The 20854-nt window shown below is 39.6% G+C and overlaps 1 protein-coding gene across 4 annotated transcripts in view; it reads right to left on the minus strand.

Annotated features, from left to right (window-relative positions):
• septin9a (septin 9a) overlaps positions 1-20854 on the minus strand; it is a 67703-nt gene that overhangs the window by 25857 nt on the left and 20992 nt on the right. For 2 of the 4 annotated variants that reach the window (XM_077556967.1, XM_077556970.1), the window contains one exon: positions 5657-6421. In XM_077556967.1, coding sequence (XP_077413093.1) covers positions 5657-6421 — 765 coding nt within the window. Of the gene's footprint in view, positions 1-5656; positions 6422-6906; positions 7014-19000; positions 19245-20854 lie in introns of those variants that run through there. The other 2 variants (XM_077556968.1, XM_077556969.1) reach the window with 2 other exon arrangements.

Genomic DNA, 20854 nt, shown 5'->3' on the forward strand with positions numbered 1-20854 from the left:
TAGATTTCATGTCAAGCTTTGACCGGGTCCAATCAAGCCACAACAACTCACTGCTGATCCAAAGTACCAAAATGATAAATTACAGACATGCAGATAACCTCTTCATTGGTTTTGAGCTTTTTATTTCTTAATTGTTCATACAGAACATTAATCAATGAAAGTAAATGATTAGCAAAGTAGTAAATTGCATGGGTTGATGCATAATCTGTGTGAAATATGAAGACGCCTTGCTCTAGCAGCATGTACGCTATTTTGCATGTCAAACTAATTATTTTATTAGCAAGACCATTCCCATCCCTTGTGACAGACTTCTATTTTTTCTTCAACATCGATGGAGCCTTTCAAAAAAAAAAAAAAAAAAAAAAAGAAGAGGGAAAAAAATACTGGGTAGGCAACTCAAGACCCAACAAGTCATGAGACAATGAGTCATCATTAATCCAACTGAAAGTACAGTTTGAAATCCCAGATGCTGTATCTGTTTATATAGCTAGAAAAACAACTGGTAATTCACATACGTATTTTTTTGCAATAAGCATCGTTTAAACATGTCTGGTTTGCATTATTGTCTTGATTCAATGATCAAGTGAAACTCAAGTGAGAGAACATGCATTACAGGCATGACCATCTTAGAATCTTAGAATGAAGGATTTGGATTCTTATTCTGCACCATAGTATGATACTGGAGCACATTACATGCAAGGTATACTGTATGTCAAGAGTCTCTCGGTAAGCAGTCCTAACCGGTTCTGTTTGGCAATGTTGTGTATTCATGAGCAAACTGGTTTCTGCCCACCTTTATCTTGGTATGCGAATAAGAACAGATATTATCAATCATTTTCAGTGTATAAATAGAAGCTGATTGTGCAAGCGTCTTAACAGTGAGATCATATCCCGCATTTACAGTGGACATAAAGGGGCTACACAACCCTGTTGAAATGTCAGGTTTTTGTGATATAAAAATAAATAAGACCACAATTAATTATTACAAAACTTCCCACCATGTGACCTATAACCTGTATAACATAATTTAAGGGGGGAAAAAATCTTTGAGCGGGGAAGAAAAATTAACAAACGAAATAGCGTGGTTGCACATTTGTGTGTTCAGAATTAAGCAATCACATTACTCATCAGGTTCATCTCAAACTCATCTTGAATGGGATTTAGTACTGTTTAATGTGCCTCTGGTGAACTTCCAAGAAGGTTTCGCTGATCCAACAGGATTTTCCTAACATTTTTGTAGTCACATCTTACAGCACAAGCCATGCATGGTCTGCAGAGAGCTTCCACGGTATAAGAGGGAGCTCATTGTTCAAAGATATCAGTCAGGAGAAGGGTACAGAATAATTATTAAGTGCATTAAAAACCAGAGGTCTTTCTGGAGTGACGGACTGTCCGTTGCCAACGGACGTCCATTTTGCTGACGAATGACAAGAAACTTACAACAACAAAAAATGCACAAAAAAAGGGCAGACTAAGCAATGGCAGACATGGGCTTTCATTCGTCAGTGTACCGACGTGCCTCTCACAGTTGGACGCCTGTTTTGGGACTGAAGGAAACCCGCGCTGCATGTCTCGCATGACAACAACACAAATCTACAATATTTGTTTGAGTCCCATATTTTATTTATGTGTATTACTTTGCATTTAAATCTTTATCGTTGCGTAATTCTCTTAAATCTGGGTGAAATTATTTCAAGAATATTTTGTAAACAATTACTTCCTGCTTGGTCACACAATTACTCTCTGTTTAGGCATGTGCATATGCTAGACAGTGAGTAATTGAAACAGAAAAAGAGTAAATGAGAGAGAGAGACAGAGACAGAGAAAAGGAGAGAGAGAGAGGAGTGAAGGAGAGAGAGAGAAAAAGAGGAGTGAAGGAGACAGGAGAGAGAGAGAGAAAGAGGAGAGAAAAAGAGAAAGAGAGAAAGAGAAGAGGAAAGAGAGACTGAACGACTACTACTGGGTTAGTACAGACGGTATGTTATATTTTGCTTACTGGAAGTTTGAGTCAATGTCAAGGAGATGATTGTAAATATATGCGTATGCTCGTGTGTCATGTCACGGCAGTTTGTTATTTGTACAGTTAGTACGCTAAGCTAGTTTAATGATGTGTTTCATGTGAATTGTTTGAAGTGTGAATTTACTTGGCAACATTCCGACTAAGGGAAAAAAAAAAAAAGAATGGCGGACTGACGATAACAGAAGGGAGGTGCTGGGCGCCGACAAATGATGAATGACGGACCAGCAAAAATATATAAAATGTCCGGCTTTGTTAAATATACCAAGACAGTAAAGACATCCATCTAGTTTCCAAACTGCTAATTCCTCACAAGTATTGCGGGGATGCTGGAGCCCAAAACCCAGCTGGCTAAACTGGTTGCCAGCCAATCGCAGGGCACACAGAGACGAACAACCATTCACACTGACAATCACACCTAGGGACAATTTAGACTCTTCAATTAACCTACCATGAATGTTTTTTTGGAATGTATGAGGAAACCGGAGTGCCCAGAGAAAACCACTGCAGGCACGGGGAGAACATGCAGACTACACCCAAGGAAGACCGGAGCTTGGAATTGAACTCACGATCTCTGCACTGAGAGGCGGACATGCTAACCAGTCTCCACTACCCACACAGTTAAGGCAGCCATTATCAAATGGAGATAAAATGGTACAACGGTGACATTACCAAAAACTGGATGTCCCTTCACGATCAATGAAAAGACAAGAAGGCGGCAGTTAGGGAGGCTGACAGCAACACTGAAGGCGCTCCAAAAATGTCTGGGATGTACTGGCAAGACAGCCAAATCCCCCAGTTATAAAGAATGCATAGCACATTATCTTAGTTTAATTTGATTTAATTTTCCCAAACTATTGTGCTTTTAAATAATTTATTTTGGTCTTTTTTTTTTGTTATATCACAAACCTATTGCATTTGAAAGGGTGTGTAAACTTTATATCCACCATCGTGTTCATTTCTATAATAGAATATTATAAGACAAATCAGAACCACATAAAACAAGGTGCAAACAAACAAGTGGACCAACATGAACACAAAAAAAAATAAAAAATCTGTAAATTAGATCACTTGCTCTTGAAGCAATGTAGAAGGGAAAAATGCATGCAGCTGCTAATGATTTACCACAAAAGACCAAGCAGCGCTGGTCATTACAGCGTCTTGTATTTCACTGAAATCGCGACGATTATACAAAACATACAATTTGAACATGGTCCATTTAAAACTTCACAATATAACTGAAATGTACATTATCTCAGTGAGAATCAATCGCTCACGCTCCGTCAGAGAGGCGCACAAACCTTTATTATCGTGTTTCTATGCAATGATCTATAAGAGACTTTTTATCAAATGATATTGTTCAGGAGCACCTAATGAGGAGACCAGTGAATGCATTGGCCAATAGGCCACAGTTTAAAAGGTGTATGCACTAAAGCCTTTCTTTTCAAAGCAATTCCAACTTGGACAATAGTCAAACTCAAAATAGCAAACATTGTGGACTTTCCTTCATCGATGCAAAAGACTAACGAAAGTGAGTCATGTGTACTTGAAGAAAACGCAGTCAACATTGTGGGTGTGTAGGTTATTTTACGACAAAGTGACTGGCATGGAGGTTTGACTGGGCTCCATTTGGTTTTCTACTCGCACACTCCAAGTTTATTTTCCTATTCCCTTCTATGACTAACTGCTTTCTTTCCCTGCACATGCACAACCAAGCAGGACGCAATATGAGCTGGAATCTATAATATCTTTTATCTCTGATCTCACCCACGCAGACATGATGTTGCACATATTTAAACGTGTCTATTTATTGGCCAGGCCATCTCTGTTTTTCTATGTGCCTAATAGACGGTCAGAAACACTGCCTAAGAGTGTAAACTGGAGGCGTTAAGACTGTTTTATGGCTTCCAGATTTGGAATGTATCACCTCCTGGCTGCTTGTGCCTGGTTGCAACACAACAAGTGAGCTACAGCTGTCTCCAGATAGCTGCACAAAGACGAGTCAGTCAAATGGAGAAACTGAATTGAAACGGCATAAACAGGAGTAAAATCTCTTCTAACCCACTTAATGGCAACAACAAACATGTACTAATACAGTAATGGGGAGTATGCTGATTTTTGTTTAACCCAACAATGCATGTATTACAATACAATTCATGACACCCCAGCCAACCAATTAAGAGGAATTAGGTGTGAGGGTGGTAGGTGAATACCTGCCGGCAACCTAAGATACCAGCATGAACTAACACACTTTGTCCAGATGGTGGTGCTAAAAGGCAGGTGAAATGGCCACCACAATAGCCATTAAGGATGTGGATCATAGACTTGTGGTACTCAAAGCTTTGACGCCAAGTACCATCTCAAACATGCTCTCCAGCAACATTAAAATACGGTAGCGTGGCATAGGTTACAAGTGTTAATCAAAAATTTAAATTTTCAATGTAATATCACTGTGCCATTATGCCCAACATGAATATTAGCACTGTGCTGCACACAAAAAGGAAAACTAGTTAACGCAAACTATTGATTTAAAATATATTTCTTAAAAATTTTAATACAAATGTATCACACTTAAAAGTTAAATATGATTTAATTGTACTTAAATGGACTGACTGGGTTACATTAAAACAAACTGAAAGACACTGTAACATTCACAGTTTAAACATTTGATTCAGAGATTCTGCCACATACCACTAGAAGGAGCCCACATGCAACTAGTGATATTAAGACCACAGATTGAGAATTTCTCTTACAGAATTACCTGCTATGCAGGTTTACAGGTCAATCCTATAAGAGAATAACAATGAAAAAGTAAAAGAACTGCAATCACTTCAATTCATGCAAATTAACAAAGATATACTGTACCCACAAATCCTTATTTTCAATAATCACTCATTCTAAAAGTGCAGTGATCTTTGCCTTGAATATTTATTTTCTTAATTATTTGCTGTTGTGGAACAAGACCTGCAATTGTCATCATCATCCCTGTGACCTACATTTGAGTTCACTAACCCTTTCTTAATCGGCACATCAAATCACAAAAATCCACCACCATTACAAAACAAAAGTGTGATACTACATTACTTAGTTTAATGAGGAATAAATTAATGGAATCTCCAATCAATGCTCCAACTGTTTCCACTAAACCAGTTTGTTGGCTTGATGGGACTCTCAGTCAATACTGACCAACTTTTGGTGCTCTAAGGACTTTGATCTGGATATTCTGTTTCTAGATTTTGGCATTTCAGCTTGTCCGTATGAACTGTTTGACAAGGAGCACTAAGCGGAAACTGCTTAAGAGGTGTACCGGTACACACATAACAATCAGCCCAAGATTGAGCATTTTTTCCTCCCTTGCAATCAGTGCAATAAATGGCCAAATAAAAGATGATTTAATCGATTATCCTGTGTTGCGTTAAGAGTGATTTATCTGGTGACCTGAAAAGTCATGGTTTTGTAGATGTTAGGAATGTGCCAGACACTAATGTTAAAATATTGTCTATACAGTTAATAACAGTTAAAAGATATTTACCAGTTTTGATGTTGAAACAAATGATCCCAAATAGAATTTATCTCAATGTTAGACTTCAGAGGTTCTCATGTATCAGGGAATATAAAAAATGTTTTTCATTTACTCACGGTCTGTTGGTCGAGCCATGGGAGTCTCTGTGACACTGGGCGGCACCCAGTCCACCCTGCTGTCAGCCAGGCAGGGCAAAGGTGCACTGGGTGCAGGAGGTGGTAGGTGGTTGTTGTTGTTGTTGTTCTCCACTGCTGCGCCTGGCACCAAACCATCTGGTTGTCTGAAGCTCGGAATCTCAGGCCTCCGGGCTACCTCCACCGGGCTGATTGTGGATGTCGGATGCTCCGCTCTTCTCTGAGGCGGCTCAGGGATCCGCGAGATGGGCATGGATGAGAGCTGGGCGTCCATCCTCCTGGGAGGTGCGGGTGGTTCGTTCGGCCGTGCCATGCTAAGTTCTGCCCGCCTGCTTGCTGAGCTGGAGATGGGATTGGGGGAGCCGTCAGGTGGGGTGCTCCGACTAGCCAGGCTCACCTCAGGTCGCTTGAGGCCAAATCGAGTGATGCCTGCACTTGGCGAGTTATCAATCTGCTTAGAGGAGACCTCAATGGAGATTTCCGTACGGCGAGAAGAAGCAGCGTCGGGGTTACGACCCCCTGATAACTCAATGCGCCTCATGCCGGTTTTTGGGGATCGTGGATTGGAAGAGTCAGAGAGAGACGATTTGGCGGAGTAGTAGTCCGAGTTGCGGGAGCTCAGGTCATAACTCCTCTGGCTGGACGTTGAGGAGACGGACGAGCGCAGGGGGTTGGTGGTCCGACGGGACAGAGGCGAGGGGTGCGTGGCTGAATCTGTGTCCTCCACTTCAAACGACCGTTTCAGAGCTGGAAAACAAAATATTTCTGGTTAGGCAAGAAACAAAAGACTAAAATTGGCTTTATTCAGCCTGAACCCATCCTACCAGAAATATGCAAAAAAGCTAAACAAAGCAAACCAAACATGACAAGTTAGGAAGGGCCGGAAACATTTGTATTTAGGCCTTCCAACAGAGAGGGGGGATAATCCTTCAGTTTGTGGTGTCATTTTTTTGAATAAGCACGCATTCCTTTTTATTTTTAATTGTTTACATTCTATCCATAAGAACAAGCTACTTCGGCAACTATAAACCATCACAACCACAAACGAGAGGAACAAGATGCTATAAACATTTTAAGCGTGCCGGAAAATTTTACATTTACACTCTCTAAGCACCTCCACATATAGCAACGCATGCTTTTGCTTTTTTCTTCTTCTTTACCACAGCGGCAATTATCTGTTTCAACCAACGTACACAATATTTTGCATTAATTCACATATTCGCTAAGATCACCTGATTTGACACGCTTCATATAGCTCGATAGCATTGCGCTGGTAAACTTGAGCACTCCCTGAAACACTCGCTCACACTCGACAAAAAAAAGAAGAAACAAACGAACAAATGTAGATGTCAATCTGCTGGTTCGAACTCTTGCTCATAAATAAAATGAAGGCGTAAAATTTTACAGGGAAAATTTACGTCGATATCTTCACTCGAGGTGGGCAACCCGGCGGACATCAAGAACACCTGTTAACCATTTGGCGCATGCGCAGACATCACCTTGCTGTTAATGATACTAAAATTAATAATGTTGACGATTGATTTGTATGTCTTACACCGTTCAAATAACTAGGGCGCACTACTGTCTTACTAGCGACATTTTTTTTCCAACTACTGTATGAAACTGCGTACAGTACACTCAAACTAATTCGGTTGATCTATTAATAACACTTGATTTAATACATAAACGCAAGTTTAACACAAAATTCACTGTTGGTTGGCTGGGAAAAAATTCAAGTTGGCATAACTTAAACTTAGCTTGATAAATTTTTCTCAACAATGACTCCATTTTAAGATGATTAATATTTCCACAATGCCTCCCACAATGTTCAAGCTGTAGTTTTCCAATATGTTCTCTATAATGTATTTGCACAGTGACTTAATGATTACACCCTATAGTCATTTTACTAGTGCACAGAATTGTCTAGATAATTGCTCAAACAAATTGCCATAATGCAGTGTGTTTCTACATCACTGGAAACTGCTGAAGTCACAATAACAAACCTACTGTGAAATGAATATAGCTGTGGCAAGTGTCACTATTTTCTGCTAAGCACAACAACAAAGCCACTTGGTTTAAAGAATGCTCTCTGTAGCCACCGTTTGCTTCACATCAGTGAGGGTGACACCTGGCTCGCCTCTTCTCCGGCCCAAACCACAGTTGCTACATACCCCGCAGCAATAAGTCTCTGTCTTAAATAAATACCCAGCCTACGCAGGCATCTGGCCCTCTTATAGGCTAGGCACCAGCATGGGAGAAGATGTTCTTCCTGGAATGCTTTCTGTTTTCACAGCGCTTCTGTGGCTGATGGTAGTAAGCGAGTGAGTCAGCAGAGAAGCAGCTGGCTCACAGTATTCACTCGGTGCAATGTGAACTAATGCTGTGCGTTTGAATCAGCAGCATTATCTGTGCCCTGAAATTCTTGGTAAAATGCTCATTATCGGCTGCGTACTTTGTCTAATTGATGTCAAAGCAGATTTAGCATGGAACCTCACACAACATTTTGTTATGCTGGACTTCCGCATCACGGATTTCGTTTGGGATATATTGTTGTATTTCCAAATATGGTCAATGTAATTTGTTTTTAACAAATCAATGCAATTTTATTTTCATGTTATTAACCTATTTAAATTCACTCTTAAGCACTTGAACTGTCCGAGAAGTGTAAAAAAAAAAAACCTCTCTCTTCCCCCCCCCCCCCTCTGTAGGAGACATGTGACATTACGTCACCTCAAGATTTGAAATGGTGGATGCTTAGACAACGAGCGTAAAAAGCATGTATACAGTGCATTTCAGTGAGCCTTTCTTTTTTTAATTGATAGCTATAATGCTTCACAGAAGGAAGCAGTCAACCACAAAGTTAAGTTGTGTACAGATTAATTTGCGACTGGTACACTGCTGAGTCAGCTCATGTGTTTTATTCATTGCATCGTGGCTTTTGCACCTTAAAAAAAATACAGCTTGTGCATGATGTAACTACACCTGTTTGCTTTTGTGAAATAATTAAGACTTGTCTGGCCGAGTAGGTTGGTTGAGGCTGCTGGCAGCAACTTGTCCGTACCATTATAATCAATGAGTCATAAATTTTAGATTATTTTTAGCAACAAATTTGTGATTGAACCTGATTTTGGGTTGGTGATGTTAGTGCTTAACAGTATATTGTAACTATATAAGGTCAAATACAAACTTGAATGATGCAATGATGTTTGGTAACTCAAGCAAGATGTTTGACTTCCTGAAAAGTGATTTTAGAGAGGCAAGGATTCAGCCCGACAGCGATAATATGGAAATTAACATTCGGCTAAAACTCTACAGCACTTTCCCACTCAAAAGCACTGTTGAGGGAACATTTTAAATTTCATGTAATAAGAAGACAAACAGTGAAATTTAAATGAAGTAAAGGTTGAATATCATTACATTTTTTCTCTTGCCATGACTGGTACCTTTTGCAGCGGCATCACCAAAAGAAAACCAAAGAAAGGGCAAAAGACACGTTAAGTTATTTACTGTATTCACTGGGATGATTGAGGCAAGATTGAAGCAATTCTTTCTAGAAATTGTTGGTTGAATTCCAATTTATATCACCAATGGGGCGTCCAACTTTCTACTGTTTAACAAAAAAACAAGCCATCATTGTTCCTTCACTGTATCCTGATCCAAAGCTGACTTTTTTCCCACACCGGATCAGTCGACATGCATGTCAGAACCCGAGGTAATATGGTAACTAACAGTCCTCAAGTGACTTTTGTAGATAGAATACCAGAAAAAAACAAGTTCCTGCGGGCGCTTGCAGCTCTTGTTTAATCCATCCCTCACAACCAGTTCTTTGTTCGTCACATGATGTGATGTCATTTTTATGGGTTGTTACATTCTTGCTTAGCTGATAAGGAGACTTCCTATTAGAAATAAGGGATGTTATGTACAAATGTTAATTATATAAAAATAAAAAAAAGGAGAAAGGTCAAGTGTCAAAGCATCAATCTCCCATTTAACATGAGTTTAAATGTGACCGGTTAATTATGAACACAGCCACATTCACAGTTACAGTGTATGAGGTTATTCAACTACTGGACTGAACTGGATAATGGTGGGAGAAAAATATGCTCAGTGACTCACATTTGCACGCCAGGCGATTGACCCTCACACACATATGAACAAAATTGCCTTATCGGGAAATATCATCTAATGGTTAGCATCAATAGTGTGGAGCAACACATACTTTGTTCCAATAGGTTTTGATGTATGCTTTATGTTGTATAGCCTTTTCTACATGAATGTTTTGTCCAGTGTAAACAACAACAGCCTATTCCAAAGACTGTTTGACCATGACTGTGTTATAATAACATGTTTGCCTGCTGCTGTGCTAACTGTGGTGAGTTTACTGTGTGATGACTGAAACCTAACACGCGGAATGCCTTGTAGACGCAGTGGAGACAGTTGTCAGCCGTATGTGTGCGCGCGCGTGTTTAAACACAGCTGGAGAGCAAGGTTACACGCTGCTTTGCATCATGCACGCACGGATTAGGGTGAGGCGGGCTATGTCTTCAAGTGCACATGAACAAAAGAGACCCGCTACTTGTTCCTGTGCTCATACCTGCTTAACTTGTGTACATTGTGTACATGCTTCGCTGGTTTTAAGGCACATCAATGTAGACACGGACTGCACCAAATAGGGGTGTCCTCACAGACAAGCGTGAACGCATTAGACAGAATGACTTCAGAAAAGCCAGATCACATGATGTTGTGTAGAAGAAGGAAACAGTCCTTGTGGTTATTCGGCAAAAACAGACCAACAAAAGAGGATGTATTTTTATTTTGCACATGATATGTTTCTTTTTCTTTTTCTTTTTTTCTCTTTTTCTTTTTTTGTTTGTGCGTGAGTATGTGCATGTGTGTGTGCGTGTGTACTCATTAATTCACCTAAAACCTATTAAAAATCCCATACCGTTCACCTAAACCGAATACTTCAGAATCCAGCTAGAGTCGTGAGGTTGTCAGGAGAACCGAGGAAGGATCAAAGAAAAGAAAGGAAAGTGAAATCCAGCACCGACTAGACATCACCCACCTCACTACCCACCGGGTTACCAACCCCAGAAACATTTAAATTCCAACAAATTAGGGACACATTATATGCTAATACAATGGTGCCTTTAGATATGAGGATAATTTGTTCGGTCACTCAAAACACTTGTATCTCAAATCATCTTTCTCCATTGAAATGAATAAAAACGCTATTTCATCCTCTCATCTCATCTCAAAGAATGTTGAAGAATTCAACCGCTTGTGAATCATAATAAATTTATTGCGACTCCTTCGGTGTGTGCAACCTGGCCACCGGCGTACAGTATAATACAGTTCACAACTACTATCTAAGTAAGTATTCTGCAGTATTAGTCGTTTTTCATAGATGATATATGGTACTTGTGAGTAATTATAGAGGGAGCCCAATTATCAATTTGAATCTGTTAGCATTAAGCTAGCTTCTTCCCATATCCCCAAATGTATGTTATGTTTTGTATGTATGTCCAAAAATGAACTATTCTAGTGCCTCCCAGCGCCACCCTTACGATTGGCGTCATGGACAGGAAATGTGTCTTAGCTGGTGCGTGTAACACAACCTTATAACCCTGATAAGGACCTAGATGCCAGATGAACACAATCATCACTTTTGGGGAAATACATCATCCTCCTCCCTTGTGGTTTCGCCATAAGACAATGTTGAAAATCAATAGTGGAGAACATCCTTCTGATGCAAATTTCTTCCATCTATGCCTCATCAAATATTTCACTTTTGTCTTTAGCTCACTGCAGCACGTTTAAATAATTTGACCCCTGTTGAAATTTTCACTATTATGCTTACAAAACAAGGAAACTGCCCAAGCTTCCCTGCATATGAACAATGAACAAAGACTTCTCTCATACCTGCACAACAGCATGTTCAGTTCACTCTTCCGTTTTCTGATGGCAGTTTGATTACATCAACACTATTATTTCCCCCATCCATGAAGCTTAATATTAGTTTTCTATACGGTATAGACCAAGGATGGGCAACTTAAATAATAAAGGGGGCCACATTTTTTCATCACTGCTACTGAGGGGCTGCATAGGACCACACACTTCCTAACCAGATGTATTCCAAAAATGGCATTTTAAATAAGGGAAAAATACATGTATTTGTGCAAAATTTAATAGATGCTATTTATATTTTTCATAAAACAATTGTTAATGCATGTGTAAAAGATCCATTATTCAAAACCAATTGGTTTGAGGCATATACAGTATATGATTCCCCCCACCCAGTGCAAAGGACTCTGTTGCATAAAAAAAAAATTACCATTCAAAGATGGCACATAACTAAACCAAGAAGATTAAGTGCAAACACTCATTTTGTGCATTTTATTAAAATACAAAACTCAACTCACTCAAAATCTGAAATATTATTTAGGTACTATGTTTGTCCAGTATGTAATTCTGAATTGGCAAATTATTAGGCCTACTCACGTTGTAGCCCTTGTTCAAGGCAGTATTAACCTGGTGCAAGTACAATTAAGTAATGTCTGCCATCTAGTGGTGAACGGTGATATTACAACTTAAAACCATGCAATGGAGGGCTGGCCCATGAATAGGACATCTGTATATAATTGACATCCATTGCAATTAATTTGTGAAAGGAAAAAATAATCAATCATTTTTTTTTGTTTTTGTTTCAGGAATCCTCCCCCCTTGTAAAATATTTTTTTTAATTACTGAAAAAAATATATATTAGTATTAAGGGGTCCAATGTAGAGGTGGAAACATATTTTTTATTTCCCTGCACACCAAAAAAAAAAATAAATAAAAAAATATATATATATATATATATATATATATATATATATATATATATATAGTTGAACTTTTCATTCTCCTTTCATCTCCTTTTCATTTATAATTATTTATTATTGAATATACTTCCTTTTCGACATGATAAATAACCAAAAAGTGTGGCAGTGACTTAAACTTGCCAAATTAGCCAACATTTGCTAATGTATCACAAGCACTGTGCAATTGTGCATTAATGGTTTTTAAATGGCTTGTAATGGCATTAGTAATTTCTTTATGAACCGTTTATTAATCTTAAAAGACCTGATCTATGCCAGCCTAAATAGTATCACAAGCACTGACCTATAAATACAACTGAAAGTCTAATATTTGTTCCTTGAGTTGTATTTATTTATTCCCAATAGTCTTTTCTCTTAGGGTTCCAGTAGTGTCCAACAGTAGGCCTAATTACTAGCAATAGAATGTTTTTTTTACCCAATCATATTTCAAATTTGCCTCACTGCGCCAGCTAGCTAGCCCACAATAAAGTCAGCATTTTTCCATTCTCTGATTGGTTGGTCAAAATGAGTTTTACTAGCAAAATTACCTGTAATGTGAGCACTGCACTCACTTTGATAATCGGCATCTATGGTGAGTATACACCATACTCATGCTCTTTTATTTCAATGTTTTACATTTTTGTTATGTAATTAGAAAAATATTGATCCTGAAATGCTCCAGATGATGTACGAGCTGCAATTATACTCTTTTATTATTATTATTATTATTATTATTATTGTTATGAACTGCAATGTGATAGTGGTGTTATTAAGGGGTGGATCAAGTCGGGTAAGTCCCCACTGAAGAGCCAGGTACCACAGGCTAGCCCACCACTGTTATAAAGGGTGCCCATACCATACTCAATCAAAACAGTATTTTCAGCGGTTGCTTGAAATCTAGCTTTTATATTCAACCTCCTCTGACACTGAACACTTGTGTTGTATCCTCCTCACCCACAAGAGAAATCCAGCTCCAGTGGAATTTCCTCTGCCTGAGCCAGCGAGTCTCCCCAAAGCAAGGAGGAAAGAGGTCAACTGAGAGAAAAGAGATAAGTGGCAGCTGCAGCGACAAAAGAAATCAATAAAAGCCAGATGTCCGCAAGCTGGGTTATCAGTGATATGTTTACACTGCACGCAAAGATCCTGTTTTTCAAAAGAACGTGGGTCCCTTTGAGCTCATCATGGAACAAAATTATATTAATCGGCTAAACGGGAGGCTCAGCAGCTCGCTCTCTTTTTTTTTTTTTTGTGGGATGCAGCATAGCTTTGTCCCCATCTCTGCTGCAAAACCTAAAATGTCCAAAACTGGGCAAAATGCAAGCAAAAGAGGGCCCTTGAGATGCTTTGATGACTTTAATCAGAAAGAGGAAATTCTCAAATATGGCCAAATGATCATACAGATTTGTGAATACTGAATTGTATTTGACTTAGACCGTCCACTACCATACCAAAATGAATGCATCAGCACGCAAAAGCCCATCCAGGGGAAGTACACACTTCACTGACAAGAACAGTGGCCCATTATGTGTCACACACGAGACTAAAAGCATGATCCCCCCCCCCCTCCATTCCTCCAAATTGTTTTCTCCACAACGCTGTTTATCTGTCTGCTCCTTTAAAGGCCTAACGAGCAAGCGGGACTTCCAGCGTGCATACCGCGAGCAAACTGGCGTTGACAGAGAAGCTGCCCCGGACAAGTGTGGATGCGTTTCCAAATGGCTGTGTGTGCCATGAAGGAGACACACACACACACACACACACACGGGCAGGCTGGGGGCGTCAGTGGTGCAGTACAAGTCAACTTGTTGCGTCCCCCACCAGTAAGAGCCACAGGAGGGTAAAGGGCCTGAGGATGGACATGCTGCTGAGAGAGGAGGGGGTGAAGAGAAGCGGGAGGGTGAATGTGTGGGCAAGGGGCCGAGTGATGAAAAGGAAGACGAGCCCTGACAAGGGAGTGGTTGCAGGCCAGGTGTTCCCCTTACATCAGGGATGTCCAAAATCTGGACCGGGGGCCACTTTTATTTTATTGGCTCGCCGCACGTATTCTAATATCACAATTTAACACAACCGCAAAGGTTATGAAAAAAGTTGTGTTGAATGATAGAACATTACGTTACAAAAGTTGAATGTTACTGCATGGTACAAACTACTGTATCGCAGTTTTTATTTACTTTTGTAATATAATGAAGAAAAGTTTAAAGAATATGTGTATATGTATGTATGTACGTGACCCAATATTTTTGTATTAAAACATTTTAAGCTGAACGTTTTAACACATTTTTGGAAGGACTGCTTGAGTCTTGCGTCATTTAAAATTGAGCAACCTTTGAGCTCCCGTTGTTCTCAGTGTCACGACTCGTGACAGCAAATCCATGAAAAAGTACAGCCATGAACGCCACCTGCACAAATGGAGGCTTCCAAACAGCTGGGACAACTTCCAAGCTGACCTCAAAGGTAAACATCAGCAAAAAAACATGACTGCAGTAAGTGTTTTTTGAATATAGAATGTAGATATCTAAGATAACCAATACCGATAACTATAGATCATATTATCTTTGACTCTCTTCTCTCACCTACAGTCGGGCAGGCAGGCATAATAATGAATCAGATTCATATAGCGCTTTTCTGGACATTCAAAAACACTTAACGAGGAATACATTAGTCATGCACTCATACATTCTGGTGGCGGTAAACTACATATGTAGCCACAGCATGCCTGCCAGTGAGCACCTACAGCCCCTCCCACCTCCACCAAATATTCGCACCTACCATACACCAGTGTGAGTGGCACTGGAGGCAAAGTGTGTGGTCAAAGTGTGTGAAGTGTCTTGCCCAAAAGACACAACGGCACATGACTAGGAGTGAGCGGGATTCAAACAGCCGGGCTGACATTTTTAAAAGACTGAGCCGTCATTCGGCGGACTGTATCATTATTTTATGTCAACGCTACACCTCCTTTTGTGTTGAGAGAAAATGAAAACACAGGAAGGCCTGATCCAAAATTCGAATCCTGAACCTCGGAACTGTGGATCAGCAGTGCCTAACCTAATTAAGGGTGTTTATCAGGTACGACAAAGCAACTAAAACTAAAAATCTATATTAATGCACCCAATATGACTATTGAATGCCAATGTAACTTCTATATTAGCATGCTAATGCAATAGCTCTTCAACAAGCAGGCCTACGAACAAAAACATTAAGGGAACCGAACCACCCACACTATGGGTACACTAGTCACAATTTGCACTATAATTGATAGAAGCAATCTTTTAGTGTAGTTTGGATGCCTAGTCTCCAAATCAGTAGGAATCGCCATAAAGTGTAATTTTATCAAGCGCTTTTACCTAGTACGACAACAAAGCAACCGCCATAAAACTAAAATCATGCATGACTTGACATCAGGTATTGAAATCGTCCAATGTAACAGTGGTATCGTTAGCCTAATAGCATATAAGTCATTTTTAACTCTTAACAAATCAAGTGTGTTTGCCAAAAAACAATATATATTTTTTTCTTATTTAAAGAAAATGTTTAAATATGGATTGGCAACAATGCTATAACGCTAACATTATATTAGCATGGTAGTGCAAAAACCTACAAAATCAATAAATACTACAATCATGGAGGTCACAAGGTCAAATCTTTTGTAGTTGGAACCACTCTTTTTGCGAAACTATGACTGTACCTCCTACCATAGGCAAATTTATTGTGTTTTAATATTCTTGACCATAAAGATGATTCAGATTCTTATACTGATCCTGATCTTACCATGAGCTCAAACTTTTTGGATCCATGGACCACTATAGAGGGCAGGAACATTTTCACTAATGATGCACCGAATATTCGGCCACCGAAAATCTTCGGCCGAAAATGAGAAAAATATGCATTTTTGGCATTCGGCTGAAATAAAATTGGAGCCGAAAAAATAGTGCCGAAATAGGATGTTGTGGTAACATAAGCAAAACAAAACTGCTGCAAGCATATGTATGAATGTATGAATTAAACGCCGGGGTGAGCGTTCCGCCTCAATGTTAATTCATGAGGAGTAGCCGAAAGCTAGCGTCTTGAGGCTAACCCGCTCGATGCTATCTCAAATCAGCTGCGAGGAATAATGGCAACGGCACAAAGTTGCAGTATCGTGATCTCCGTATAGTGTGTGCGCCAGCGAGAGAAGAGGACGTGGAAGACAACATAAGGCAAGTGTGTGCGTGTAGCAGCTACGCGCTAGCTTACAATGATCGAACTTCTTATTCTGCAACTGAAGTGTCGTAGCAAATTGTTTGCTGCTGAAATGCAAATAAAGCCCCCGTTGAATAAGCAACACGGCGCCCGGTTCCTTTACATGATAAATTAATTTATTTCACATGACCGAGACGAGAGCTGCGTTATCAGCAGCGACCCAAATCAATTGAGGTTGACGAGTGACGACACTCGAAAAAGTCCACAAAAGTATGGCTTCATCTCCAGATTATTACGTCCAACAATGTGCAGAAAAGCACTGTGTCTGTGTGCTAACGACAACTTTATTTATCATAGAATAACAAATGCAATGACATGACACTGCACTGTGTGCTTACTGTATGCTTGTGGTTATTCTCATTCATTCGCCTCATTTATTTCTCAATCATTACTGTAGTAATATGTGTTGAAAATGTGGCGTGGACTGTGGCTAATGGTGATATTAAACATTGTTTTTTATTTTGGTAAATTAAAAAATATATATTATTTTTTTATTAATTAATTATTTTATTTATTATTTATTTTATTTATTTTTTATTTCATTTTTATTAGTTTCGGTTTTCGGCCAAGCATTTCTCCTTTTCGGTTATTGGTTTCGGCCCAAAAATTTTATTTCCTAAACTCAACTTTATGGAGCACTTTAAAAACAACCATAGCTGCATATAAAGTGTTAAACAAAGTAAAAATTAGACATAAACAAAAACAGTTACAGTTATAACATTACATTAATAACAAAGACATAGACAAGTAAATACAATAAAACGCTAAAACAATAGAGATTCAAAGCATCCCCTTTCAATTCTTACGGTAATTAAGCACACTTGCACACTTCTAATTAAGTAGCAAAACCAGGTGTGATTTTTCTTAAGCAGGCTTGTCGGTATCTGCTGAACGTAACTAGTAAAGTAACTTGTAATCTAACTTAGTTACTTTTTAAAGTAAGTAATTAGTAAAGTAACTACTTTTTCTTTCTTTTTTTAAAGGTAACTGGCAACACTGCTTGTTAGGTAGAAGAAAGCGTTGACTCGTGATTGTTAAGGTCATCAAGTGAATGAAGAACACCACATAAAAAAGTTAAGTGGTGAGTCAACAGATTTCAAAGCATTTTGCCAACATAGAAACTACTTTGTGACAAAAATGCTGCTGAAGAGGCCGCGATAATTTAGTCAACAGAAAAGCCGAAGCCACAGCTGTACAAATTGATCAATCAGTGAAAACCACACCCACTCCATGCCAATAAGGAAGTGAGCATCACTCAAAGAACAGGTGCCAACTCAGTGCTCTAGAAGGGCTAGCAAGCTGAAGAACTCTAAAAGTGAGGTCAGGGGGACTAAATTCATTTAGTTTCTTTACTTTATTGGTGTGCACTTTTTAAAAATGGTACAACATAATCTATTGTGACTCCTGGGGGTCCAGTGATCCTTGGTTTGAGAACCATCGCCCAATGATCTGCGTTGTCCAAAACCATAGTGGCAAATTCTAGACTAGAAAACCACATCCTAGACCAGAGGTGGGCATCGAGGGCCGGAGTCCTGCAGGTTTTGCATGTTGCCCTTCTTCAACACAGCTGATATATGATCAGCTCATCAGCAAGCTCTGCATAAGCCTGATAACGATCCTGCTGATTGGAATCAGCTTGTGTTGGAAGTGAGAAACCTCTAAAACCTGCAGGACTCCGGCCCTCGAGGACCGAGATTGCCCACCTCTGTCCTAGACTGATTGGCAATCAATCGCAAGGCTATGTGAACTTATTCTTTTTTTCTTTTCTTTTTTATCTACTGGAACCATTTGTACCCTTTTCAGAGGTCAACAAGGCATTCGTGTGCATCGGTAATCAAGTACTAAAGCAGTGTGTTTGAGGGTACCACCCCAGTGATAAGTCATTGTAAGTATAATAACATACTTTTAAAAGAAAGTACCAGCCTCTTTATGGTCAGTAGCTCAGCCATGTTGTGAGTCAGGTTCCTGAGGAGAAAGGCTGATTGCACCCTTTTTTGGGCTTTGCAGCTACAAATTCACAACAGCATTAACAAACACGGTTTAGAACACTTTTAGCATGCATTTTCCCTTCAGCCGCAACCACAGATGTCAAGGAAGCCCTCTCACTTTTTCCAGATGCCGTCCGTCCAGTCCCAATCAAACATGTGGAAAACATCTAAGGCTGCTGTCCTCATTGCAGGGGTTACATAGACACTGACAAGAGCAAGAAAGGAAGAACGCAACTAACCTTCAAAGTCTGATATGATCCCCTCCAAGTGAGCGTTAACCGTGGAATCAGACATTTTTTAAGGGGGGGGGGGGACGAGTGTGTTTATCATGCGAGGGTTCCCTTTCACCCAGCAAGGAAACGTCGTCCAGAGGAGCGGTCCAGATTTTAAACAAATCCCAAATTTGGAATCCGACGCAAGGCAGAGCAGGAGGAGGGAGGGCAAGAAAAGAAAACACCAGATCCAAGCTGAAGTCTCTCTTCTCTCACTCTGCCCACTTTTTTCGCAACTTCTTTAGCCTCCTCTTTTCCTTCCTTCTGCTTCCCCTCTCTCTCCCTCTTGGCTTCCCTCCCCCTCCTCACGTACATCCACGTTTCCCTCCCACTTCCACGCTTTATTCACAGGCCCGCTTCCTGTGGTCTCAGTCACATGACTGAAAGCTGCTCTTGTCAGCTGATGGAGCAGATGTTGATACTGAGGTTTTTTTTTTTGTTTGTTTGTTTTTATCAATGGCATCGGTGTCCAGTCAAGTAACAGAAAATAAAGATCACTTTCTCAGCAACGTCTTTGTGCACTCCTGGAAAGATTGTTGGAGAATCATTCACATCTCCATTATCACGGCCATCTTGATGTCGTCATATCAGGCTCCTCCTTGATCAGCTCTTTTCCAGGTCAAGTAGGTAGCGAGGTCGCTCCAGCATGGCTATAGTCTTCTCATCCATGCAGGAACTGTCAGATGCTCATGACGTTGCGAGCAGACATGTTATGGTGAAGCCACCATGAGTTGTCCTGCCAAAAGTCTCACCTCTTCTCAAGCACTGAATGAAAGAAAAGCCATAGGATCGCACATTGTGCACCTTCTAACTTCAGTCGCACGCCCATGCAGTTATTTCTTCCTTTGTTTTTGCTTTGCTCCTCGCAAATTAGTCACTTTGAAAACTTAGCTTCCATGTTGGGCTGCCGAGACTGTGCTCATGTGACTACCTGAGTCCGTGTGATTGGTTAAGCGCAGTCAAACGCTACACTCTAAAAACAGTCAAAAGTAACCCAATTATGGATAAAAAATGGGCCGATCCACTTTATGGGTCAATTTGACACAACTTTCTGGGTTGTTTTATACAAAATGACCATTTGACAATTTTTTGACCAAAGTAAAAGATCTGACCACTCACTATTCATGAGTTGTTTTACACTAAAAAACACATTTATTGACTCAAAGTTGGGTCAAGTAGAGGATTGGTCCATTTTTGACCCATAGTTGGGTTATTTTTGACTCAACTGTTTTTAGATTGTAGCGGCTATGTTGGATTAGTGAAACAGCAGTCGTGTGCATAAAGCAACAATTGGAAAATAAATCACGAATGATGTTTTATAACTTCGTATATAAATGTGATGAAAAAATTGATATCATAGATCTAGACAATTGGTAGTATAATGTGATACTATGTTAGTTGCTGGCTCTTTTTCTGTTTATTTTTATTTATGTACTTTGGGATGTTAAGGTGAATGATGGAACTTATTGTTGATTTTGTTTTTGTAAAGAACATAATTTCATTAGTAATTTTTGCTGAAATGTGCTGAAAACTAATGGGGATCCCATTCTAAACAATAAACAATACAAATAAAAGTAGTGTGCAAAATGTAGTGCAAAAGTAAAAATGTAGTGTTTCTTCTAAACAAAATTAAAAAAGTAATTTCCTGCCTCTGATTGCAGGAGAGCAGGGGGGGCTTGAAACAATCATGATAGATTAAGCATTTTGTTTTAGACTAAAACAGTAATTATGCTATAAATGAAAGAGAACTTTATTAACCCGTTTTTATGACATTTTTGGGGGGCCCGAGTTACTACTACAATAATCAGTACATACCACCAC

The sequence above is a fragment of the Vanacampus margaritifer genome, chromosome 2, assembly GCF_051991255.1.
Source record: "Vanacampus margaritifer isolate UIUO_Vmar chromosome 2, RoL_Vmar_1.0, whole genome shotgun sequence".
Classification (NCBI taxonomy): domain Eukaryota; kingdom Metazoa; phylum Chordata; class Actinopteri; order Syngnathiformes; family Syngnathidae; genus Vanacampus; species Vanacampus margaritifer.